The sequence below is a fragment of the Pleurodeles waltl genome, chromosome 4_2 (genome assembly GCF_031143425.1).
Source record: "Pleurodeles waltl isolate 20211129_DDA chromosome 4_2, aPleWal1.hap1.20221129, whole genome shotgun sequence".
Classification (NCBI taxonomy): domain Eukaryota; kingdom Metazoa; phylum Chordata; class Amphibia; order Caudata; family Salamandridae; genus Pleurodeles; species Pleurodeles waltl.
This window is the reverse complement of record NC_090443.1, coordinates 332,930,629-332,954,485: the sequence shown is the minus strand read 5'-3', so window position 1 is coordinate 332,954,485 and position 23,857 is coordinate 332,930,629. Positions and strand designations below refer to the sequence as shown.

Below are 23,857 nucleotides of genomic sequence, written 5' to 3'. Positions count from 1 at the left end.
CTGATTCTATACAGATCATGACGCAAAACAGTAGAAAGAAATATTGTAAATATGTGTGTATAGGCTTGATAATTGCATGTGTACTAATAATAATGGCAATAGTGCTTGCAATGCATGGAAAGGGTGAGAATGAGAGAATTGATGCTTCTACTTTTGCTCCTGTTACTGTCACTGAACTAACCGCATTGAAAAGACTAGAATTAGATGAAAGACACTTGCATGATAAGAAGGAGCTTTCGTATAATGTTTTCTATCGCTTGCTAACAGAATATGTTGAGACTATGGATGCGAAGGATTGTTATGTGTGTACACAGATACCGACATCAGTAAAGGAAGGGGTGACATATCACCACATGCCTCTTACATACGGGATTACATGTAGTATAGTAATGTCTAGATTTTATGGTCAAACTAACATACAGTATTTTTACTCGAATTATGATGTTACCTTTGCATATGTTCCTATAATAGCGCAGCTAAGCCAGATTGCTAAAGATTGGGATGCTAAAATAATGAGGGAATTTTTAGAGCCAATGCAACCTTTTGAAACGGCTCACACTCATAGGGAAAATCTTACCTGCTCGCTCTCTGCAGTAGAAATAAGCTTTTTAGATCGCACAGATGATAGAAGGGCACAAATGAATGCGAAATTAGAAAAAGAGCTACATAAGAGGGCTTCAGTAGATAATTATGATTTTGCCGCAATAAAGACACAAGGGAGAATAGCTTTAGACGCTTGGCATGTAGGGAAATTTTGTATATATCGAGGTGAATCTTATTATGACAACATTTTTGTAGGAGCGAGTGAGTGTAAACATACGTTTATCTTTAAGGCCAAATGGACATTCATGATGAACGGACTTGACCCTGTCATTCCAGGTGTATATTACATTTGTGGGTATAATGCCTATTATCGTCTTCCAAAGGGATGGTGGGGAAGATGTTATTTGGGTATAGTGTTCCCAAAGGTTTATCAACTGGATGACCTATCGATGATTCAAAAGACATCTGGATCCCATCGTATCCAGAAAAGAGAGACCGCAGCTGCTGTGGTAGGAGATATATTTGGAGCCATGATTCCTTCATTGGGAGTTGTGCTGAATTCCATCAAAATAAGAAAGTTGTCTACTATAGTGGATAACATGTTGACAAAGTTTTCAGGTGCTATAATCCTGATAGATGCTGAACTTGCAGCGGAAAGAGCTATGACTCTTCAAAATAGGCTTGCTTTAGACATTCTTTTAGCAAAGGATGGTGGCGTTTGCAAAATGCTTGGTGCACGACACTGTTGTACGTATATTCCCGATAACAGTGTGAAAATTAAAACAATGCTTGCTAATCTAACAAAAGAGAGTGCAGATTTGAAGGAATTGAAAGAACCAGGAGTGTGGGAGAAGGTTGGAAAAGGACTTGCTTCAGTGGGAAATTGGATTGGGGGAATTTGGAATGGAATATTACTAAAAATAATACAGGGAATACTAATTGTACTGATTTGCATATTTGGAATTTGGGGAATAAAAAGGGGAATAATAATGATTATGGAAAGAATTAAAAGACGGAAGGAAGAGAAAATAATGAAAAGAATGGCAGAAGAATACAAAGCGAAAACTAGGGGAATTAAAAGGAAAAGAGGACTGACAGAATTTTAATGGAATAAAATTTGTGGGCATGATTTGGTGTGATGACAAGTAGTCATCAGAGGAGGGATTGATGAAGCAGAAAATGAAGGTTTTCATTTATTAGCGCATAAACGTAGTACTGCAATAATCATGTGTGACTTTAACCGAACTAATAAAGATTGTACGGGGACAAAATGTGCCCTCAGAGTAGTTTGCCAACATTTATAAGCGTGCTTTATATAACGTGGTGTATTAGAATTGCACTAATCCGACATAATCATAAACGTGTGCTACGATTTGCTTGCTTGAAATGTTTTAGCTTAGCATAACTTTAGTGCAGGCTTTGGCCTAGTTGCCTGGTCTCACGGTTTAGATGCTCGTATTTTTCCAATGTGTTATTAAACGTGTATTTTTGCTTGAAGCTGTACTTTTCCACTGAGATCGTTCACATGCTTATCTTAAAGTTTCGTGCCAGCCTGGCATATTTCTCTCTTTGCTCCAAGGTCGATCTGCAGGTGCGGACAATGGAAGCTCTGAAAGTGAGCTAATTGGTATAAAATGTTGCAACTTGCGTACCCATCTCCAAGGATAATGTATGCTTAAGTAAAAGCTTGAGAACTGTCGTTTTTGATTGGACAATTTGAAGCTAACCTATGAACCCTCCAATGGAAGACCCTACTGGATTTGAACTGTTGTCTATAAAAATCAGGTGCACGAGAAGAAAGTAGCCATTGCAGCTACTATTGCCATTACCAGCTCGATACCCGCCATTTTGCAGACTTCGTAGCTATTATGGCCCACCTTGCTGCGACGCCATTTTGAAAGAGACTTTGATGCTTTCTCTAATCGAGAGAAAGAGACTTTAAATGATTCTTGCCCTAGAGACTTTAACTTTCATCCCTTTGCATGAAGTAGTAGTTTTACCTTGCCGCCGTGAGGCAATTGCCCCGTCCACCCCTGCCCCTTGCCCTGTCCCATGCTGATCGAGAAACGGTACCTGTGAGACGAAGACTTCCTTGAATGCTGATCGTAATTGGTAAATATGAAAGGAAATTGTACAATTGCATTGTGTTTCTTTTAGGTAACCAACTGCTGATTTTTGACAAGATCCCTAGTTAGGAGTTTTTCCAAATTAATGTTGCTAAATTGTTTTGCATGAAGTCCCACATGCCGATGCTAATTTGAGGTTAGATGAGGATTCCTTCTGTTGCACGATGCAATTTGAGACCTTGTTATGCTGACTAAATGTATGCAATTAGCTCGTTACAGATCATAGTATTAGTGATTTGCATTGCTATTATCGAATGCCTTGTTATTCAAATGCTGCATAGATTGCACTTGTTTCGCCGTTATGGACAGCTATTAATGTTCATTTATGTTTATCATCTGGTGTTGAGACACATCTATATTGTGCTAGCTTTGTTAATATAGGGAAATAAATTTACTAACTTTGAATAAACTGGTGTGGTTATTCCTGACTGAAAGGTTAGGGTTCGCCGAAATGTATTCTGGATTAATTGTTAAGTGTTATGTCGATCAGGGTATTGCCTATGTTCGTTATTGATTATTGATCTGATTGAATTGACTGATTAAGAGTACGGAGAGTCCCACTTAGCCAAAAGATTCATCGGCCTAAAGAGCGTCCAAATACAGGTAAATTATTAGTACGGAACGCTCTATCAGGTGAAAGTTGGAAAAACACGAGGGTGCAGAGCAACTGGTAGTGGAAAGGACAGAAGGGCAGCAAGCACCTCAGGCTGTGTTAGATCTACTAGCTTGCAACTGCATTAGGAACTGCAAACTGCTAACAGGTGTCTGCTGCCTGAATGACCTCAAATGCGCTGGCATGTGCAGACTTCCGGTCTGTGAAAATCAAACACAGAGAATGATGACACCTATACAGAAGAAGATGATAAAGATGAGTGTGAATGATATAATTGTGTTTATGTTCACTCATGATATACATTGCCTATGTGGGGGCGTGGCCGGCGGCTGATGGAGCCACACGCCTAGAAAGGAGCTTCAAGGGAAGCAAACAGGCCCGATTTGCTTCAAACCCCTGATAAGCGTCCTAAGCCAGTGGACCGTGAACACTTCAGAATGCACCGAGACTACAGGAGAGACGTTTCTGTTCAGAAACAACCTCGGGACACTACTTAATTTAAGACATTTTCATCCGCGGCCGCCTGAGAAAAAATGGCGCCACGACCAAGTGAGCCCCATGGAGTCCTGCCTCGGAACGCCAAGGAGACGGGACACCCGTGACGGGTACCAGGTGGCCCCCGCTAACCCAGGGGCCCCCGAAGTGGAGGCAATTCATCAACGGCACTCTGGATGAGCAGGTGAGTAGGGGGACGCTCGGGCGCGAGGGGCCTGAAACCTTCGCCCGGCTGCGGCCTGGAGACTGTGCCCGCCAGCCTGGGGACCCCTCAACCTTCCCAAAAAAGGGGGAAAAAAAAAAAGAAAGAATAAATAGAAAAAAACATACCGGAGGTCTCCAGGCGGGGGCAGAAAAAAGAAAACTCGGAGTGGAGCATGGGGATCCCTTCCAATACCAACACGGAGGCGCGTCCCGTGCTATAAACTGACACGGGCGCCCCGGCAGCTCTCCGCCGCGGGCGCATGAGAGAGAGACGAACCTCCCTTGGGCCAGGGCCACTGAGCAAAAGAAATAACACGGAACTACTTGGTCGCATGGCACCCCCGCCACCAGGCATGAGCAATGAAACCCCCCCTCAAATTCGAAGCCCAGAGAGTGGGGGAATAGGAGTCAGGGGTCCAATGCTTGCACCTCGTAGGTGCTGGAAAATATCTGAGAAGACTGGGTGCTAGCAGCCTCCCCCTCAACAGCAACGATTCGAACTGCGACGCAGAGCGGGTCACCCCGCGCTGAAGTCCCCCCTACCTGTCTCGAGATGAGTTGCTGAGCACATAAATGATCACAGACCCCACCACAGGATAAACTGGAGGACCCCCGTAACAATACAGGTCTAGGACGGGAACGAAAAGCACCAGTGAAACACAGCCTGGGCAAGCCCTGTTGAACAGTATCATTCGGACTCGTAATCCCTGAGGTCGGGAGGAGAGTGGGACCCTCACATTCCCCCTCGAGTAATCTAAACAGTCAGCTAATTACCCCCCGTTCTGCCCACCCCCTGAAGGAAAATAGCGGGTCTTAATAACACTGTGCCCCCCCCCGAAAGTGCAACGCAAAATAAGGGGCCGCCCATCGGCGCAGAAGATACTTCTCCTCACCTAATTAGTCAATAATTCCAAAAATGGGGAAGACCAAGAGGCACGGAGAGCAGAGCCAAGACGAGGCTACAACCACTAAAACCACTAGTCACCCCACAAAATTAACCTCTCCAGATGACAAGTCACAACAAGAAACAACCCTGGATACGGTCCTCCTGGCCATCAGAGACTCCCGGGAAGCATTAGAGAAGAAAATAGATAACTTAGCAATGGACCTTACTTTACTGCGAGATGACCACCGCAAATTAAAGGAAAGGGTTGGAGCAAACGAAAAAACTCTTGCAGCAACAACCCTAACACAAAACACAACTACCACAGAGCTCACAGATCTCTCCTTACGCATTAAATCCCTGGAATCCAGAGCGGAGGACGCTGAAAACCACGCACGAAGGAGTACAGAGTCATCAGCAGACAGTATGGGGCTTTTCTGGAAAACTGGATCAAAACCACAATACCCGAGGAGGGCCTTTCAGCATTCTTCGCAATAGAAAGAGCCCATAGGGTCCCCAACAGAATGCCTCCACCTGGAGCCAGACCTCGACCAAGTGTAGCAAAATTGTTGCACTACAGAGACATAGACTACATCCTCTCGTAAACACGTCAACTAGGTGAGATAACATGCAATAACCAACGAATTATGATCTTCCCAGATTTCTCCAGAGAAACACAAGCACAAAGGGCCTCTTTCAATGACTCTAAGAGAGCACTACGCAAGTGCGGTATAAAATATGCAATGCTCTTCCTGGCTAAGCTCCGTGTGGAACACGACGGCAAAACACACTTCTTTCTATCACCTCAGCTAGTACGGGAATGGATGGAAACCTTAAACATAAATAACCCGCCCCCTCCTACTAGAACTCCACGCAATCCCGGCAAGAAACGCAGCAGATCCGCCAACCGAACCCTGAAAGCAGCCCCACCAAGACACCAATCACTTGGAGATGAGGAATGCGGTAGAAACGGCAGCAGCTCTAAGCGGAGGAGCCAGCCCTCAACCTCGGACCCTGGACAAGGTCTCTGACCTCGACTCTAACTGTGGGGGCTCATCGACATCCTCGCAGGACACAATCACAAGCCTGCCCAAAATAACACCAGGTACGGCTGAGGAGATTATCTAATCGCTGTCTATGAGGATCAAGTTTTAAGTGATTACCAACATGGTCCTAATTAGCACATCCAGGATAATAAACAAGTATCCCCTCAGACCAACCGATAGTTTATGCCTCTTGGTTGCAGGCTACCGGAAGCAACACACTGCACAGCCGGGCCCCAGGAGCAGCTCCGTGCGGGGGCTCTCGGCCGCCGACACATCTCCCACCTATAGGACTCTAATTTAAGAATGTTTATGGTTTGGATGGGTAATATTCTGGTCACCGGTCCCGGGGAGTGGGAGTTGGGGATTAAATTTGTTTACATGGTTAGAGGGGTTCAAAAGGCACTAACCACTAACGAATCAAACAATTCTCGTCCTAGATCCTCAATCAGTATTCCTAACAGAAAACTTAGCTATAGGTCTACTCCCACCCACACTCACAAATCTAAAACCCACAGATCATGGCCGCAATCTACAATAACATGGAATGTCAGAGGCTTAAATAATATGTCCAAACGGTATAAAGTATACAACTACCTCAAACGTAGGGGGACAAACATAGCCCTACTACAGGAAACACATCTGTTAGAACAGGAAGTCACCGCACTAAAGAAAAGATGGAGATGCCAAATATTTGCCACTACCTACTTGGCATTTGCCAGGGGAGTGTTAATATGAATCCGACCGGGGGTTCACTTCCAGGCACTACAAACAACCATAGATAAAGAAGGGTCAAGGTCAGACTAGACGGGAAAGTGGTGACAATCGGCGGCCTATACGCACCAAACCTAGATCCAAAAAAATTATTTGATAAACTATCACAAGAATTAGGTCCGAGCCTCACAGGCCCAAACATTCTCAGCGGGGATTACAACTGTATAGCCAACATACACCTAGATAGGTCACATCCGCCCTTACCGCACTCACAAACTACAAAAACCGCCAATTCCTTTACAAAATGGCAACAACATTGGCAATTAAGAGACTGCTGGAGACAGCTTAACCCGCTCTGTAGGGACTACTCCTATCACTCGATAACACATGACCTATAAGTTAAGCTAGACACCTTCCTAATATCCCACGAACTGCAGCAGGTAGTAATAGCAGCCGAATATTTAAGTCGTACGATATCAGATCATAACCCCCTGATGGTATCACTAGCATGGAGGGGGGAAACTCTGTTGATCCCCACTTGGCGACTGAGGACAGAAACACTATCATTGAGGAATTCTTCACTATAAACACAGATACAGCCACTTCCAGAGCCCTTGAATGGGAAACCTTCAAAATAGTAACCAGGGGCAAATGTATTGGCAAGAGTATAGGGGTCCGAAATTCAATTGAGAATGAACTAAAAACACTTGAAGACTCCCTCAGAGAAGTAGAGCGTAAGATCCCAACTCACCCTGAACTGACCGCCCTCATGACTGAAACCACAGCTAAAATTACTGAGGCAAACACTAGATTCTCTCTCTTTGACTATAAGCAGTATATAAACCAACAACACGCAGAAGGCGACAAGCCAGGCTCCCTGTTAGCATGGCTAGCTAAGCCCCCCAAACAGCAAACCACCATAGTTGAGATCGAGACTCAAGGGGGCGACAGAGTACATGGTCAAAGGGAGATTAATACGAGATTCCTAGAATACTACTCAATTCTTTATGCCACACTTAAGGACACTATTAGTAACACTCAGGTCCAGGAACTAGAGGCTCTCTAACTTCCTAAACTAGGAGCGGAGGAATGCCTGTCTCTAGCTGCCCCAATATCAATAGCCGAAATTAAAACAGCGATACAGGGCATGGCAAGGGGGAAAGTCCCGGGAACGGATGGACTCCCAATGGAGTTCTATTTACTATTCCAGGATCTATTAGCTCCGAAACTTTGCGCAATATACACCGAAGCATGGTGCAACAATAAACTGCCTCAATCAACCAATGAGGCCATAATGATTCCCCTACTTAAGCCTGATAAACCTCCCTCAGACGTTCGTTCTTACCGCCCATTATCTATGTTGAATCTAGATTATAAAATACTAAGTCGGATACTGGCAAACAGACTTTTACCCCACATGACATCACTGATACATCAAGACCAATCAGGATTTATCCCGCAACACAGCACAGCACAAAACATCAGACGCTTAGTTTCAATACTGCATGCCTTACCCTCAACAATGCCTCAAGCAGCGATAATCTCCATAGATATAGAAAAAGCCTTTGATAGCTTAAGGTGGGACTACTTAGAACAGGTTATGCTAAAACTTGGACTAGGAGAGGGATTCACACGCTGGACAAAACTACTGTATTCCAACCCCACAGTGAGAGTACGTACAAGCAACACCATTTCCGACTCCTTCCCTATAGGTAGAGGAACCAGACAGGGCTGTCCACTTTCTCCCCTCCTGTTTGCTATAGCAGTAGAGCCCCTTGCACAAACAGCAAGATCCAAGAAGTGCTTTGAGGGTATTTTAATCAATAACTGGACACACCACATAGCTCTATACGCAGATGATATGCTATTATTCCTCAAAAACCTGGATATAGACTTATCCGGTGCAATAAACATGCTTGAAACTTTCGGTATGGCCTCCGGTCTCCGAATCAACTGGAGAAAATCCTCCATCTTCCCACTAACCAGGGACACTACAGAACCTGCAGATACCAAGGGCTTACCCTGGTCCCCGAACACTTTTAAATACCTAGGGGTCAACATATACCACACAGTAGAAGATCTATTAGAGGGAAATGTACAGAGGGCAATTAGAGGAATCAAAGCTAATATGCTCTTCTGGAGCACGTTACCATTGACTGTATTTGGGAGAGTTGCCCTGCTCAAAATGATAGTACTACCCAGGTTGCTATACTACTTCTCCACTATCCCGTTAATAATCCCGAAAAGAGTGTTCAAAAACATAGACTCCCTAATTGTGAATTTCATATGGGGCCCGAATAGACACAGAATCGCTCTTAACACCCTCTGACGGCCCACTTCGGAGGGTGGATTAGCTGCACCAGACTTGGAAATCTACTACTGGGCAGGGCAACTACAATGGCAGGCTAAATTAATCAGCAAACCCTCAGGCACAAAGGATTTACGAATCCCCATAAACTGTCTTCTCAAAAACATTCTACATATAATACTGAACCCCAAAAAATCTAAACAACCGCTCCCGTTGGAATAGGAAACATCAAGATATTGCTGGGAACAATTTCAGAGACACACCCGTACAAACTCCCCATACTCTCCTGAGCTCCCCCTAGTAGCCTTAAATCCCACCCTGAAGGGATACATCGCAACACACACTAATGAACCGATAGCACACAACATCATGAAAGTGGGGGATTTGTACAGTAACGGTAAGCTCTGCTCCTACGCAGAGCTCCAGGAATAGTTTAATCTCCCCTCCGGCCTGTTCCTTGCCCACAATGCCTTAGTTAACACCATCCAAAAACTATGGGGAACAAAATCTAGTGAGCCAAATACGCATGAAGCATGTCAGTTCCTCTGTTCAATGGGAGACCAGACGGGGGCAGTCTCTGGAATATACAGATCCCTATAGAGCGATACCTGTGCACCAATGAATAAACTTAGAACCAAATGGCAGACAGACCTAGACATTATACTGGAGGACACTCAATTGACTAGAGTCACCTCTCACATCTACTCAGTATCTAGGAATGCAAGGTTCAAACTGATAAACTTATATATCTATCATCGGGCATATCTTACCCCACAATTGATATTCAAATTCTACACCACGAGCAACTCTAAATGCCCCCGTTGCGAAGAACCTAAAGCAGACCTGGTACATATGCTATGGAATCACAGCATGTGATGCAGCCAGCGCCAGGCCTTTACAGCGAGGGCATACTGTTGTGTTGAGGGCAAACACTGTGTTAATCCCATGTGGTGTGAGGTAGGCTCTGTGTAGTGTAAGGAGTTGAATGAGCTTAAATCTCGCATCGCGTGAGATGGTTTTGAGATATTCTGGGTTCTGAGTCCAATCATGTTCGGAGACTTCAAGGCCCAATTTTGCTTTGCATTTGTGTTTTAATGAAAGTAGGGGTGCCTGTGTGAGCTGTACTCCCTCGGTACAGCCAGCGAACCAAATGTCTACTGTCACCCACTCCATGTTTGCCCTGGAGTAGTTCATGTGTGGGTGGTTCGACCCAATTCGGTGCTACATGTTTACGCATGTAGAAGAGAATTCTCACATGTGTCAGGAATAGAGTGGGAGGGAGACCATGTAATTGTACAAATTCAGTATGCATCATTAGTGTGCCATCTTGGAACAGGGAGCCCAGTGTGAGGTTGCCTCCTCAATCCCAAGCTGTGAGTGGATGCATTGTTAAGACCCCGGAGGTCATAGGGAGCCCCCTCTACGGGACATTCGGCACATAGGGAAGCATGGGCACTGTGTACCTTTGTGCCAGCTTCCAATATGTGAGATCCACTTGTACCAAATGAGGAACATTTCGGTGCCACATCTTGCCTGGACATAACAAACTATGAGGCATAATTAAGAGCCCCTTGCGCCACGGAAGCGCCACTTTTTGTGACGCTCTGGTGGAGCTAAGCACAGCTACACATTTACAAGGAAGGGTAACGCCACTTTTTTGTGGCGTTGGGCCTCCTTGTAAATATGGGCCCCTCCGACGCATTTTTCTGCGTCAGAGGTGCATGCAGTGAGTGTTGCAGTGGGCGTTCAACCGCCATTGCTTTTGGCGCTGCCTCAGATTTACGAGTTCTCATAAACCTGAGACAGCGCCACAAACTAACCCCAGGGGTAGTGTTAGCATGGCAAAACGAGGAGGAATGCTTTTATTCCTCCTTGCTTTTTCTGTGTGTGCTGCATTCTGCAGCACACATAGAAGAAGCAAAATGCCATGGACGATTGTTTACGTGCAGGAAGGGGCCCCTTCCTGCACATAAACAATTATTCAAAATAACGCTTTGGTATTTCTATGTGTGCTACATTTTTAAGAACACATAGAATTGCCAAATCGCCGTTATAGACTGTTTCTGTTTATGTGCAGGAAGGGATACCTTCCTGCACATAAACAATCTATCCCCTCAACACAGACACCCTAGCACTATTGTGCAAGGATGACTGCGTTGGTGCTAGTCAGCTTAACTCAGCGCCAGCGCATGGGGAAAAGCAGGGGTGCACTATATTCCTCTAAATAGAGCGCACCTCTGTGTTTCTAAAGTGGTGCGCGCGGTACCGCTATTTTTGGCGCAGCACCACGGTGCACCACTTTAACATAAATCTGGGCAGATGTAACTGATCTTTATTCAATTGAGTTGTTGAATAGCCTATCTCCGATAAGTTGTGCCGGCTAGCCAATAAGACAGCCATTGAAGTTGACCTGTTATACAATAGGCCTTGAAATCTGGGGCCCCTACTCCTCCACTTCCTGATGGTAATTGCAGTTGGGGGAGACTAATCCTGTGATGCCCCAAATCCCATGCGAGCTCTAGCAGCATACTGTTTAACAGTTGGAACACCCTTACAGGCACCACTACCGGGAGGTTTGTGAAGTAGTATAATAGTCTTGGTAGCATGGCCATTTTAGCAAGGGATAAGCGGCCTGCTACTGACAGAGGCAGAGTGGTCCAGAAGGCTATCAGTTTTTTTAGGGTATTGATTGCTCGCCTAAGGTTAACCTCCAGTAAATCTAATGAGTCTCTGTACACTTGTATGACTAAGTAACAGAATGTGTGTGGGGCAACTTGAAGTCTGCTTGGCCTAGTCTGTGTTGAATTCGCTGGAGTGGGAGAAAAGAAGGCTGCACAGGACTTGTCTATATTTACGTGGATGCCAGATATCTGTTCAAACTTGTCTAGTCATTGGGCAATTCCTCCTAGTTCTGTTCAGAGGTCTTTGATATAAAGAATCATATCATCTGCATACAGAGCTCTTGAGTGTATTGTGCAGCCTATAGGGATTCCCCATTCTGTGGAGCTCTGCCTGATCAGCTGTGCTATAGGTTCAATCGCCAGCACAAATAGTAAGGGCAACAAGGGGCAGCCTTGCCTAGTCCCTCGGTAGATGTGGTAGGCCTGTGAGATGTGGCCGTCAGTCTTTGCTCTCGCCGTGGGTTGTGTGTAAAAGAGACGTATCTAATGAATATAGGATAGGGGTATACCGTAGCGTGTCAGAACAGTTAGCATACATTTTCATCAAATGCCTGGCGGATATCCAGCGATTTGCAACCTGCAAATGGATAGTGTCCACGTGTTGTTTCTATTATGCTAATTAGCAGGCATATATTTAGAGAGGTACTGCGGCGAGGAACAAACCCACATTGGTCTATATGTAAAAGACGTGGGAGCTGAGGAAGCAGCCTACTGGCAAGAATTTTGTTCAGAATTTTATATTCTGTACTGAGGATGGACAGTGGTGTGCATGAGGAGAGCTTGAAGGCGGCTTTGCCGGGCTTCAGCAAGGAAGTAACCAATGCTTCCCTGGTGGTGGGTAGGAGTGCACCTGCTTTCAATGAGGTGTGTTGTACCCTTTCTAGTTTGGGTACTAATTTAGTCGAGTAGGTAGAAAAAAACTCGATAGGAAGCCCTTTGGACCTAGGAGTTTTGTTTCTGATTAGTTCCCTTATGGCCCCCCATATATTGGTAGCCGAGATCGGTGCCCCGATTTCTTCTGTGTGATTGGCTAGTATTTTCAGTAATGTAATCTGGTTTAGGAACTGTGTGATCTCTTCTGGGCTCGGGGGTTCTGTGGCAGTGTATAGCATTGGCGTAATAATCTTTAAAAGCATAATTTATTCCAGTTTGCGTGATTATCACTCCCCGGGGAGGGTTATTGATTGTCAGTATTGGGGTGGGTGAGATGGGCAGGTAAATCAGGCGTGCAAGAAACAGATTTATCCGCTTCTGCATGTCTTCTGTGTATAAGTACGGTAGTCTATAATGCAGAGATGTTCAAGGAGGACTGCATGTGTAACACACGCTTCTTGTAATGTATGTAACATTTCAGTGTAAGCAGCTGCTGCTTTTTCTAGCGCATTAAGCTGGTCTTCTATTTTGGAAATGTCACGTTCAACTTCGTACCTTGCTCCCACCAGCGGAGAAATAGAGGTGCCACGTATCACCACATTAAAGGCCTCCCGCTCTATCCATGGGGAAGAGGGAGGGACCTCATTACTGGTGAAATATGTATCTATCATGGTCACCGGTGTCTCCCTATACGCAGCATCTTCTAGGTGGCTTGGTTGGAGATGCCAAATGGGGACTGGAGTCGGCACATGGTCCCAGGAAAGCATCACTTTGAGTGGGTTATAATCAGATAGTGTTTCCCCCAAATATGTACTTCTTTTTATAAGGGGTGGGAGTTGTGCTGGACATACGATTCTATCTAAACGGGAGTTTAATGCACGTGGGGAATAGAAAGAGTATTCCCTCTCATCGGTGTGTCTCTCACAAGAGACATCTAACAGGGTCCAACTCGACATCCAATTCTTTAGTACCTTTGTCTGGCGTACCGTGGCGGCACGCGGTTGTGGGGGTGAAAACGGTCCAGGCCCATGTCAATGGCTGCATTGAAGTCACCCCCCAGCACCCAGGTACAGTCCGCTCAACCTGCCAGTGACAAGGATAACTGGGACCAGTATGTCTCCTGTTCCATATTGGGTGCATATACGCAGACCAGTACAATGGGTTCACCATTTAAGTTGCCCCGCAGCAGAACATAGTGACCCTGACTATCTATATTGGTTTCTAGTACTTCGAATGGAACATTAGCTCCAAGCCATATAGCTGCGCCACACGCAAAGACAGAGTAGGATGTATGGAACAATTGTCCATGCTATTTTCCACGCATCTTTAGGGCCTCTTGTGTTGTGAGGTGTGTCTCTTGTAAAAGCACTATTTTTGCTTGACGCCTGTTTAATTGTGCAAGCACTCTATGCCTTTCTATGTACCGAGCCCAGTCCTCTTACATTCCATGTAACTATAGTATATTCATTTAATGTACATGGCATCTATTACAATATTAGGGCCGTTTCCCCACTCTCACAGACCGGTTCCCTGGGTACTACAGGTAATACACTTCCATACATAGTAATCAGTGACAATGGAAAACTAAACATTCTTATCCCCTGAAAGAAATACAGAAGAAAATGTAAAATACTCGGTTCGACAGTATAACATTTGTTGGACCAAACTATGATAACAATTGAAAAACTCAACTGATAACGAATCTGGTGCGTCTGCTAGCAGGATTAAAGCCAGTCAAAGCAGTGTTCTCAATTAATGTATTATATGAGATCTTGACCTATCGTCCAGGTCGGCCGGGCTCGGTACCCATATGTTACAGTTAAGCAAGAAGAATCACTTAACCCCTCAGTAATGTGTTGGCATGGTGTACAACTATTAACCCTAGGGCAGGGAGGAAGCTATCTTCACCCCCCGGTAAGATTCAAACAGGTTACAGGAGCTTGAGCAGTCGTCCAGTCCAAGCCCAGCTGCTTCCATACCTGTTGCATGTTGTGGTTCATGGTCCATCACGGAAGCAAAAAAGGATAGGTGAGCAGATGGACTGTGGCATATTCATTCCCCCTCGAGTAGAGGGTTATGCAACATTTGTGGAGTGATCATGGGGAATAGATTCATGCTACTGATGGAGTCAGTGTCCAAACCACTGCCATGCAAACTGCTTGAACTTATAGGCTTCTTGAAGAGTTTCAAAGAGTTTTCAGCACGTATAGCCTCTCTCCAGCCCTCCAGGGCCTGCTACAGGGTGGGAGCCATTTTTTTTGTTGAGTTCATGGGGGGCTCTCATTCTGCATTTCTGAGGGATCCTCTGTGTTAAGTGAAGTAGTCTTTTGTAGTTTCTGAACTGTGGATTCCAGAAATTGGCTATTTAGCCATTCACAGGCCTCCCCTGGTGAGTTGAATAAAAGAGACTGCTGCTCATGGAGTATTTTAAGCCTGTCAGGAAACAGCACTGCATACTTAAAACCAATTGATCGCAGAAATTTTTTAATCTCCTGGAAGGTGGAGCGTTTGAGCTGCACTGTGATCGTGTAGTCTGGGAGCAACGAAACAGTCGAATTTGCCAGGGAGAGAAGTGCTTTCTCAGGGGCCATTCGCAGTAGCGCATCCCGGTCCCTGTAGTTCAGGATTTTAGCCACTATGGGACGCGGCGGAGCACCCGGTATTGATCTCCTCGTGGGAGCTCTATGGGCTCTTTCCACTACGAATATGTTTGATATGTCCAGTGAGGCCGCTATTGACTTCAACCAGTCCTCAATAAACTCAGAGGGATGGAGGCCTTCTGCCCCCTTTAGGATCCCCACTGTGCAAACATTGTTCTTGTGCGACCTTCCTTCCACATCCTGTATGCGATCCTGCAATTGCTCCACCTGCTTTTGTAACTGTGCGATCTGTGCGGATTGTTCAGTTTGATTTGCAGCCATAGTGGCCAAGATTTGTCTTGACTTTCTCTGTCAGCTTGTGTTGGTCGTCTTTTAGGACAATGATGTCTGCAGTGACTGTCCCCAGTCTCTGCTCAAGTGAAAGTCGGGAGTCCCGAATTTCTTGAAGGATGATATCCAGTTTGTCCATTTAGGGTTTAATATCCTTAGGGGGGATACAATCCTCCGGCATGGGGGTCAGCGAGTCTTCTGATGGCGTTGAGCGGGTGAGGAAGGCAGCATCCCAACTACCCGAGGCAGATTTTGTGTGACCCATTATGTCGAGCAGATGGGCGCAGGGTGGAGAACTGGTATTGTCAAATAGTGTGCACGAAGTAGGGACTGGTGGTTCTGTGCCTTTTTTTAAGGCCTGAGTCCCGAACTCAAACAGTCTCACATGGTGGATTCCAGTCAGCCCTACTGCGGCTCACCATACCAGGCCGTGACTCTACCAGTCGCTGGCGCCGATTGCCGCAGGAGCCATCCACCGACACTCCTCCCCAGAGGGACCCCCCGGCTAAAAAGTATTTTTTCACAATTTTGCCGCAAATTTTTGAAATTCGCAAACTTGCAGCAATTAAAAAAATAAAAAAAAAACAAGCACAGGCCCGCACTTGTTTCTGAGAGGCCCTCAGGTGGGCCAGATCCCAGGGGTATTTACATTTTTAATGCGGGGAGGCCCTCTGGTCCCCATGCAGCCCCGGGGACTTCCACCTACCTGGTACCCGGGGCTTTAAAAAAACGAAACGCGGGGGGACCTTGCCCTCCCCACAGCCCCAAGGACCACCACCTACTCAGTGCTTCAAACAATTGTAACGGGGGGCCCTGTCCCTTGCTGCCCCATGGACCACCACCTCCCCAAGCTTTAAATCAGTATAATGCTGGGGGAGTGGGGGTCTGCCGGCTTCCCCGCAGTCCTGGGGACCTCCCTGGGGCATTGTTGAATTTGTGGGCGGGCAGGGACGCCCAGCACCCTCACATCCCTAGGGACCGCCATCTCCCCCGGGGGGCATTTACCCCACCCTGCAGCCCTGGGGACCACCACCTCCTTGTGGCATTTCTCAAAATATGTTCGGGCGCAGGGCCCCTTCCACAGCCTCGGGGACCACCAACTCCCTGGGGCAAATGTGAAAAAAAGAAAAGGGGGTCAATTTCGGACCTCTGCAGCCCTAAGGATCACCACCTTCCCAGGGCTATTTTAGTTAGGGAGGGCCATGTGGCCCCTCTCGAGGAGCCACTGATTGCCCTGGGGACCACCACCACCCAGGGCCGGCTTCTGCTATGTCACCCCAGGACATAGCTGTTTGCTGTGGCATGGTGGCAGCTTTGATAGCAAACACCCTCGAGCAGTGGTTTCCTCTGTCTCCTTGGCTGCAGGCAGGGAGACAGAGAAAACTGCTCTCACAATGATGGCTCCCGAAAGAGGTGCAGAGCCAGTTGGGACGGAGGGGGCTTTTAGGCTCCCCACATGGTCCCCAACATTGAGACTGGGTGTCCTGGGGGGACCCAGGTCACATGGCTGGGACCCAGGAGATAGGTATCGGCCCTGGGGAGGGAGGCCACATGTCATTTTTAGGCCAGGCATCGGTTCCCCGATGCTGAGATTTTCCTAGGGAGGGGCCTAACAGCTCTCCCCCCCCCCCCACAAAAATAAATATTTATGCTGAGCCCCAGGGAAAGGGGTCCCCAGGGCAAATATAGGCCTGTGAAGGAGGACCATACATGGGTGGGTTGTTATAGGGAATGGTCGCAGGGACTAGCCACAGGCCAGGCCCCTCTGCGAACCACCGCTGGGCAAGACCCAAGGCCGTGCACAGTGCAGGGTTGGGTGGTTATAGGTGTTGCCTACAGGCCCTTCAGGACCACCCCACCCACCCCTCCCCACCGTGCACAGCTGAAGGCCATGTACAGTACGGGGTTCAGTGGTTATAAGGGTGGGCTGCAGCACTGGCCAGGCCCTGCGGTCAATCACAGTCGCGCACAGCCAAAGGCCATGCATGACGGTGGTTGGATTAACATATAGTCATGAAAATGACTATACGCAAAAAAAAATAGAAATTTACTGAAAAAAACAAAGGTAAGAGAGTCTGGACTCTCCACAAAAACCTCTTTATAAGTTGAAGGCTGTGCATAGTAGGGCTTGGTGAGGGAGGAACTGGCCTCTGTGCACAGCCATCTGTACAGGACAAATGTTGTGCATAGTAAGGTTTGGTGAGGTACTTGCCTGTTCTCAAAGACTTCTTTACAGGGCAAAGGCTGTGCATAGAAGGGTTTGGTCTGGCCTCTCTGCAAAACTGATGTACAGGGCGAAGGCTGTGCATAGCAGAGTTTGGTGAAGGACAGGCCTCTGCACATAGACCTCTGTGGAGGGAAAAGGCTGAGCATAGTAGGGTTTTTTTTTTAAATCATTTTTTGTCCTGATGAGTAACCAGAAGAGACTTGTAGGAGGCCGTAAAGCCTCACCTTGGCCACAATGGTTCCTGTATGACTCCAGCAGAGTCGCGGACACCAAAATATTGTTTGAAAAGGAAACTGAACCCGGGGGACCCTCTGGAACCTCCGCAAAAGTCCTGAGGTCAGGGTAACTCTACCCTACCCATTTGTGTGGTTTTAATGTTGTAATATTATTTTTCAGGACACAGAACTAAGGCTCCATGTCCCAGCATCCTTTTTCTTCTTCTTGTGGCTGCTAGTAACGTTACACTTGTAAATTCTGTTAAAGGAGGCTCCACTTTCTCATTTGAGGGGGTAGAGTCACATAAGTCTACACCTAGGTGTGAATCCCCACTTGGAAATGGTGAATAGCAAAAAGCAAGAGCTACACTTATATGCAACTCTACATGTGAATAAATATACACATCTATAACTTTTGTGTATCCGGTCCTATGAAAGTTAAGGGTGCGACATAGCCATTTGGCCACTAGATGGCGGCAATGAGATCTTAAACAGATTTGAAGCTAATGTTGAAGCTTAAAACCACTTTAGTAAAGCTGAGAGGAAGGGAAAGTACAATGCATCAGAAAGTGTGTTGCATGATGTAAATTGATGCAGCTAAGAGAGAGGACATTGAGGGGAAGAGCATTAGGATGAGGTTTCAGGATAAGGGTTATTTGGGGTCCTAGGATGCTCGCACTTTGGGAAGTTGTTTTCAGGATACTTTTGTGTGGCAAACATGGTATACTTGTTTGGTGTTGGCATAGGTGTATTGTGGGGTGTTTGCAGATTATGAGAGAGTGCTGGACACCAATTCCTTGAATGGTGTAGAAAGAGTAGTATTAATGGCGACTCTAGGGTATAAAGATGGGAGTATTCTAGAGTGTAGGGTTGATAGTACTCTATGGTGTAGAAAAAGTACTTGTGCTTGGTGTCTTGATGGGAGTGCTCTTGGGTGATGAAATAAGAATACTATTGGGAGCGGGGTGAGACTACCTTAGGGTATGGGAATGGTAGACCTCCATAGTGTAGAGATAGGAGCTCCTGGGGGTGTAGGTTTAAAAAAACTCCAGACTGAAGAGATAACAATGCAAAAATGGGAATACTCCAGGGAGCACGGCTGATAGTTTGTTAGTGTTTATAGATAATAATATTCTGGAGAGGAGATATGTGAGTTTTCTATGGTGTAGAGTTGACAGTACTCCAGGGTGTACAAATGGGAGCACTCTAATGTGTGTGAGTGGGAATACTCTAGAGTATAGTGTTCAGAGTACTCTATGTTGTAGAAATAGTAATACTCTAGGTCACATGATTTGTAGCTTTTAGAAGTGTATGGATAAGAGTAGTGTAGGGGTGGGAGTGCTCTATACGGGTGTAGGGGTTATACTGAACCATGGCGTACATGGGTTCGTACTCCATTGTATAGGGGTGGGAGTGCCCTAGTTTGTGGAGATGGGAGTACTTTAGGCATGTAGAGTGTGGCGGACAATAGAGATGAGAGTCTTCTAGAGCAGGGGTGAGTGTGCTATGGGGCATAGGTACTCTAGCATGTGGAGATCTGAGAGAGTATTCTAGGGTGTATGGATAGGAGTCCTGTATGGTGTAGAGATTGGAGTACACTAGTGTGTAGGTATGAAAAATACTCTAGGGTTTGGAGATATAAAAACTCATTAGTAATTATGGACGTAGTTGGTGGTGAGGAATAAGAGTACCGTTGGGAATAGGTGTTGTGCTCTCTAGAATGTAGGTATACGAGTACTCCAGGGTGGTGGTTCATAAACAAGGGTTCGCAGACCCCTTGGCATCTTCAGCGCCTCCCTGGGGGTCTGCAGCTGTTTGAAAAATTTAATAATATTTGCAGATTACTAAAGTATGCATATATAAAAAAAATGATAATTAAACAATTTAAAACGCTCTGTACTTGTGAAGGGATTTGAAGATGGAGGTTGAAATGTAAGGTAGTAGTATTCTTATCTTGAATTGAAGGAGCAGTGCAAGGACAGCAAAAGGAACCTAACATGGAGGATTGGTTGCCTAAATTAAAGCGCTGACAAAAAACGAAACATGTATTAGGTGTAAAACAGCAAAGTAGTATGTTTGAGTCTAGCATATTACTTTGTCTTTTAGAAATAAAACTAAATGGTGAAAAACTCAGACCTTCCCATTAAAATTCAGATTTTTGCGCATTTGTGTTTGCGAATTGAACAATTTCTTCATTTCTGTAGCTGTTTGATACATGCTTGTTTCTGTACTTTTGTGTATTGTTTTGATATTCAAATTGTAGCAATTGCTCAGGCAGTGGGTCCTGACTTCAAGTGGTGATTCAGTGGAGGTCCATACAAGCCAAAATATTAAGAAAGGATGCTCGAGGGTGTATGGGTGGGAGTACTTTAGTGTAGAGTGTTAGAGGTACTCTTAAGATGCAGATTTCACAGTATGCTATGGATGAGTACTTTATTGTTTAGAGATTGGAGTACTCTAAAAATACTCTGGAGTACAGGGATAGATTATCAATCTGCGTATTAATGAGAGCTCATCAGGGTGTAAGGAAGGAAGTATTTTAAGGTGCAGGGCTGAGAGTACTCTGGCATGTTGGTATGGAAGTGTTCTAGGGTGCATAGGTGGGAGTACTCTAGTGGTGAAGGATTTAACAGATTTTAGGGTGTAGAGATAGTTCTCCAGGGAGAACGCTAAGGTTTAGAGATGCAAGGACTTTGGGTACTGGGCTGTGGCGCTGAGGATAGAGAACTTTGCATTGCCGCAAGGGTGTACTCTAGGTTGTACAGACAAGAATACTTTGGGTGCTAAGAAGGAGAGACCTCTGAGTACTCAGGCTTTCTAGGTGTAGGGAGAGGAATACTCTGTGTGCGAGGAGTACTGTGGGTGCTGAGAAGGACTTCTGACATACCTGATTAACTCCAGTAGCTGCTGGAAAGAGGGTACAACATTGACGTCATCTTCCAAAGCGATGGTCCTAAGAGGAGAAACCTCATCAGAAATGAAGGATCGAAGCCAGCATCAAACACCACATCGCCTAACACCCTCTGATCCAACACTCCGCAAATTTACACCCCCCTACCTTGACACCATACACTCCAAAAGCCTATGCCTCTCACTTCACCCCTCCCCTGAGTCCTGCCACATCAACTGACACTAGCAGTGGGCACTATAGGCTTTACACATGACCCTCCTTGCTAAATAATCATTCATGTCCACTCACACGACCCCCGTCCAGAGGACAGGCATGTCATAAAACACACCCCAAAAAACAACTTCCCCGAGAGAACCCTTCAGGCAACAGCAGACTCTGACGAATGTCATCCGCCCTCATTCTTCAAAAATATATACAGTATTTATTAAAACGCTAATTCTCAATGTTCTTTTTTCTACAGTTTTCTGCCTTTTTCTCCTCCCATCCTACAACATAAGAAGTTCTCGTTGCAACAAGTGCATATACAGACCTGCCAACGTGAGAATAAAATTTGCTATGTGAGAAGGGGGAGTGGCCTTTGAGGGCCGTGTGTTATGCTGAGAACTACCTTCAAGGACCTTCTGCCCCATACCCTAGCCCCATCGGCCTCTTTCCTCCCTTCAATAAAATAGTCCTTCCCACATTAATATATTTGAGTAAAACAATTGTTGTCCAGAGATTTTCATTTTTGATTTGTGTTTTTGTATAATTAGAGAAGTAATTTAGCTTGGTTCGGCAATGCTAATCTGGGCCAATGTTTTCTGGAGAACATTTTTTAAAATGGTGGATGTGTTGCAGTGATGATGTAATATTTCAGGAACGATGAGACCAGTTGAAGGTTAGTCTGATTAAAATGTGCTGTATCTCAGAACGTGTGGAGTCATCCATAATAAATAATCACTGTTATTATTACAAAAACAGATAAGAAGAAGAAAAGGCCAGTTTTCGTTTTTGTAGTTTAATTGGTAACTGTAATTATGCCCCGTGACCTGCTTTTCACCTTGCTGCTTACGCTGGCAACACGCACTGTGACGTCAGAACTCACTTGTAATAACATACTACAGTTGAGCAGCTACATCACTTTTTTAATTAAAGAGATGTCACAACTCAGCTGTAATGATGACATTGGAGACTGGCTTTTGTATATTGATTGCACTGTATTGTAATATGTTTTACTGGACTTTAAACCTTTCTAATTCCAAAAATTCTCATAATGAGGGCAACTGGGGGTGGGAGTGATGGCAGATACAGGAATGCCTTGCTTGAATAATAGAGGTAGCTAGGAAATGGCAGGAGATCTCTTGGTGTTCATCCTCCTCACACCATACATTCTCATACATGCCATCGTCCTGCCTGGTAAGTGCTGTGAAGGCACACAATGAAACTGGTTGGGCCCTACAACATCAAGGCCCTTTAAACGCTTTTACCCATAGACACAGATTGGGTAAATCCCTTTGATACATCAGGCCCCAGGATCACTGAGGTGCTTCATGCTAATTGGCCAAGCTTGTAGACTCATCAAAATAATATGTCCAGCAGCTATTATACATGTTTCTATCACTGGTTGTGTATTGTTAGCGGAATCTAAACGTGTGAACTTCGTACATGCACCACTGTTCTCTCCCTGTCCTCCGAATGGCACATTGATCCCTTCATCACCTGATCTCACAGAGATCCTCTCTGTGCAGGTAGCAGCGCAGCCAGCTGATAGTGACGATCTGTTCGGGCAGGTCTTTGATGATCCTTATATAGGACTGTGGGAAAATCCCTGTGAGGTCCTTGACGGTTCCCTGACAAAGAAAGGATATGTCAGGAGAAAATGATGAAAAGATGAAGACTGAGGTGCATCTGCGGAGCTGTGCTCATTAGTCATTGTTGGAATGGAATAATATGTTACAGGCCTGTACTGAGATGCACTGGCAGGGCAACATGAGGATCTCAATGGTGTATTGAATGAGAGGTATGTATGCCTCTTTGCTTCCTGCAAGTTTTCATGCTCTTACTCACACCCAAACTCACCGCACCAACAGCACCCACACCCCACTCTCTCTCACAGTCCTGCAACTACTCACACAACACTCTATGCTACCATGCATACTCCTTAAAAACCGCTTACTCACCAAACGCACCACAGAGATCTGGGACCTGCTGCACGACAGTGCCCCTGACCTGCTTTTCCTCACAGAAACCTGGCTGAACTCTGCATCGGCACCTGACACCGTCCTGCCCCCCTAACCTCCTCCATCTAATGCTGCAACATTGCCAGGCAAAACAGACCAGTATTGCACACCAACATTACAGACAGCATCACAGACTTCGTAGTACCATTCACCCTCAATGCTTGCATTTACATCCCACTCGGAGACCTGAACTTCCCACCTGGAAGACCACACTGACCCCGACTCAAGAGCACTCATTGAAGACCTCCCCAATGAGTAAGGAAATCTACCCACATTGCTGAACACCTCCTGGACCCTGTTTGCATCAACATCAGCAATATCTGAGTCAACGAGCCCACATCAGTCCCCTGGACAGACCACACCTTTACCAAGTGCAGCATCCCTGTACTGGTCCAATGCACATGCACAACTAGTAGAAAAGCCTGCTGAAACTGGAACAGCATCACTGGCAAGGACTGTAACACTGTTCTCAACATCCACCGACCCGAACACAGCAACTGCTTCCCCAAAGCCATAAAGAATTTTAACAATTGGATCACGTTCAGTGCTGACTCCCTTACCCCACTCAAACACAGCAAGAAACTGCTGCCACCATGACGTCCATCCACTCAGGGGCCCCATCAGACTCCAACCCCACCACACCTACTATAGAGGATTGCAACCCATCAGCGCCATGCTCACACCCATTCTGAATGCCTCCAGCTCTTCTGTGTCCTTCCCAGATGCTTGGAAACATGCACCTTCCTTCCATTGTTAAAGAAACCCTCTGCAAATCCTTCAACACTCGCCAACTACAGACCCATCTCCCTGCTACCATTCCCAGCTAAGGTCTTACAGAAACTCATCCAAACACACCTCACTAAATACTTCAA

General features: G+C 45.8%; 1 protein-coding gene across 2 annotated transcripts in view; it reads right to left on the bottom strand.

The window, feature by feature from the left end:
• Positions 1-23,857, bottom strand: part of NCF4 (neutrophil cytosolic factor 4) — an 80,261-nt gene that overhangs the window by 11,472 nt on the left and 44,932 nt on the right. For both annotated transcript variants that reach the window (XM_069231348.1, XM_069231349.1), the window contains exons 8-9: positions 22,465-22,595; positions 20,743-20,808 (exon numbers count right to left, since the gene is read on the bottom strand). In XM_069231348.1, the coding sequence (XP_069087449.1) occupies positions 20,743-20,808; positions 22,465-22,595 (197 nt within the window). The remainder of the gene's footprint in view (positions 1-20,742; positions 20,809-22,464; positions 22,596-23,857) is intronic.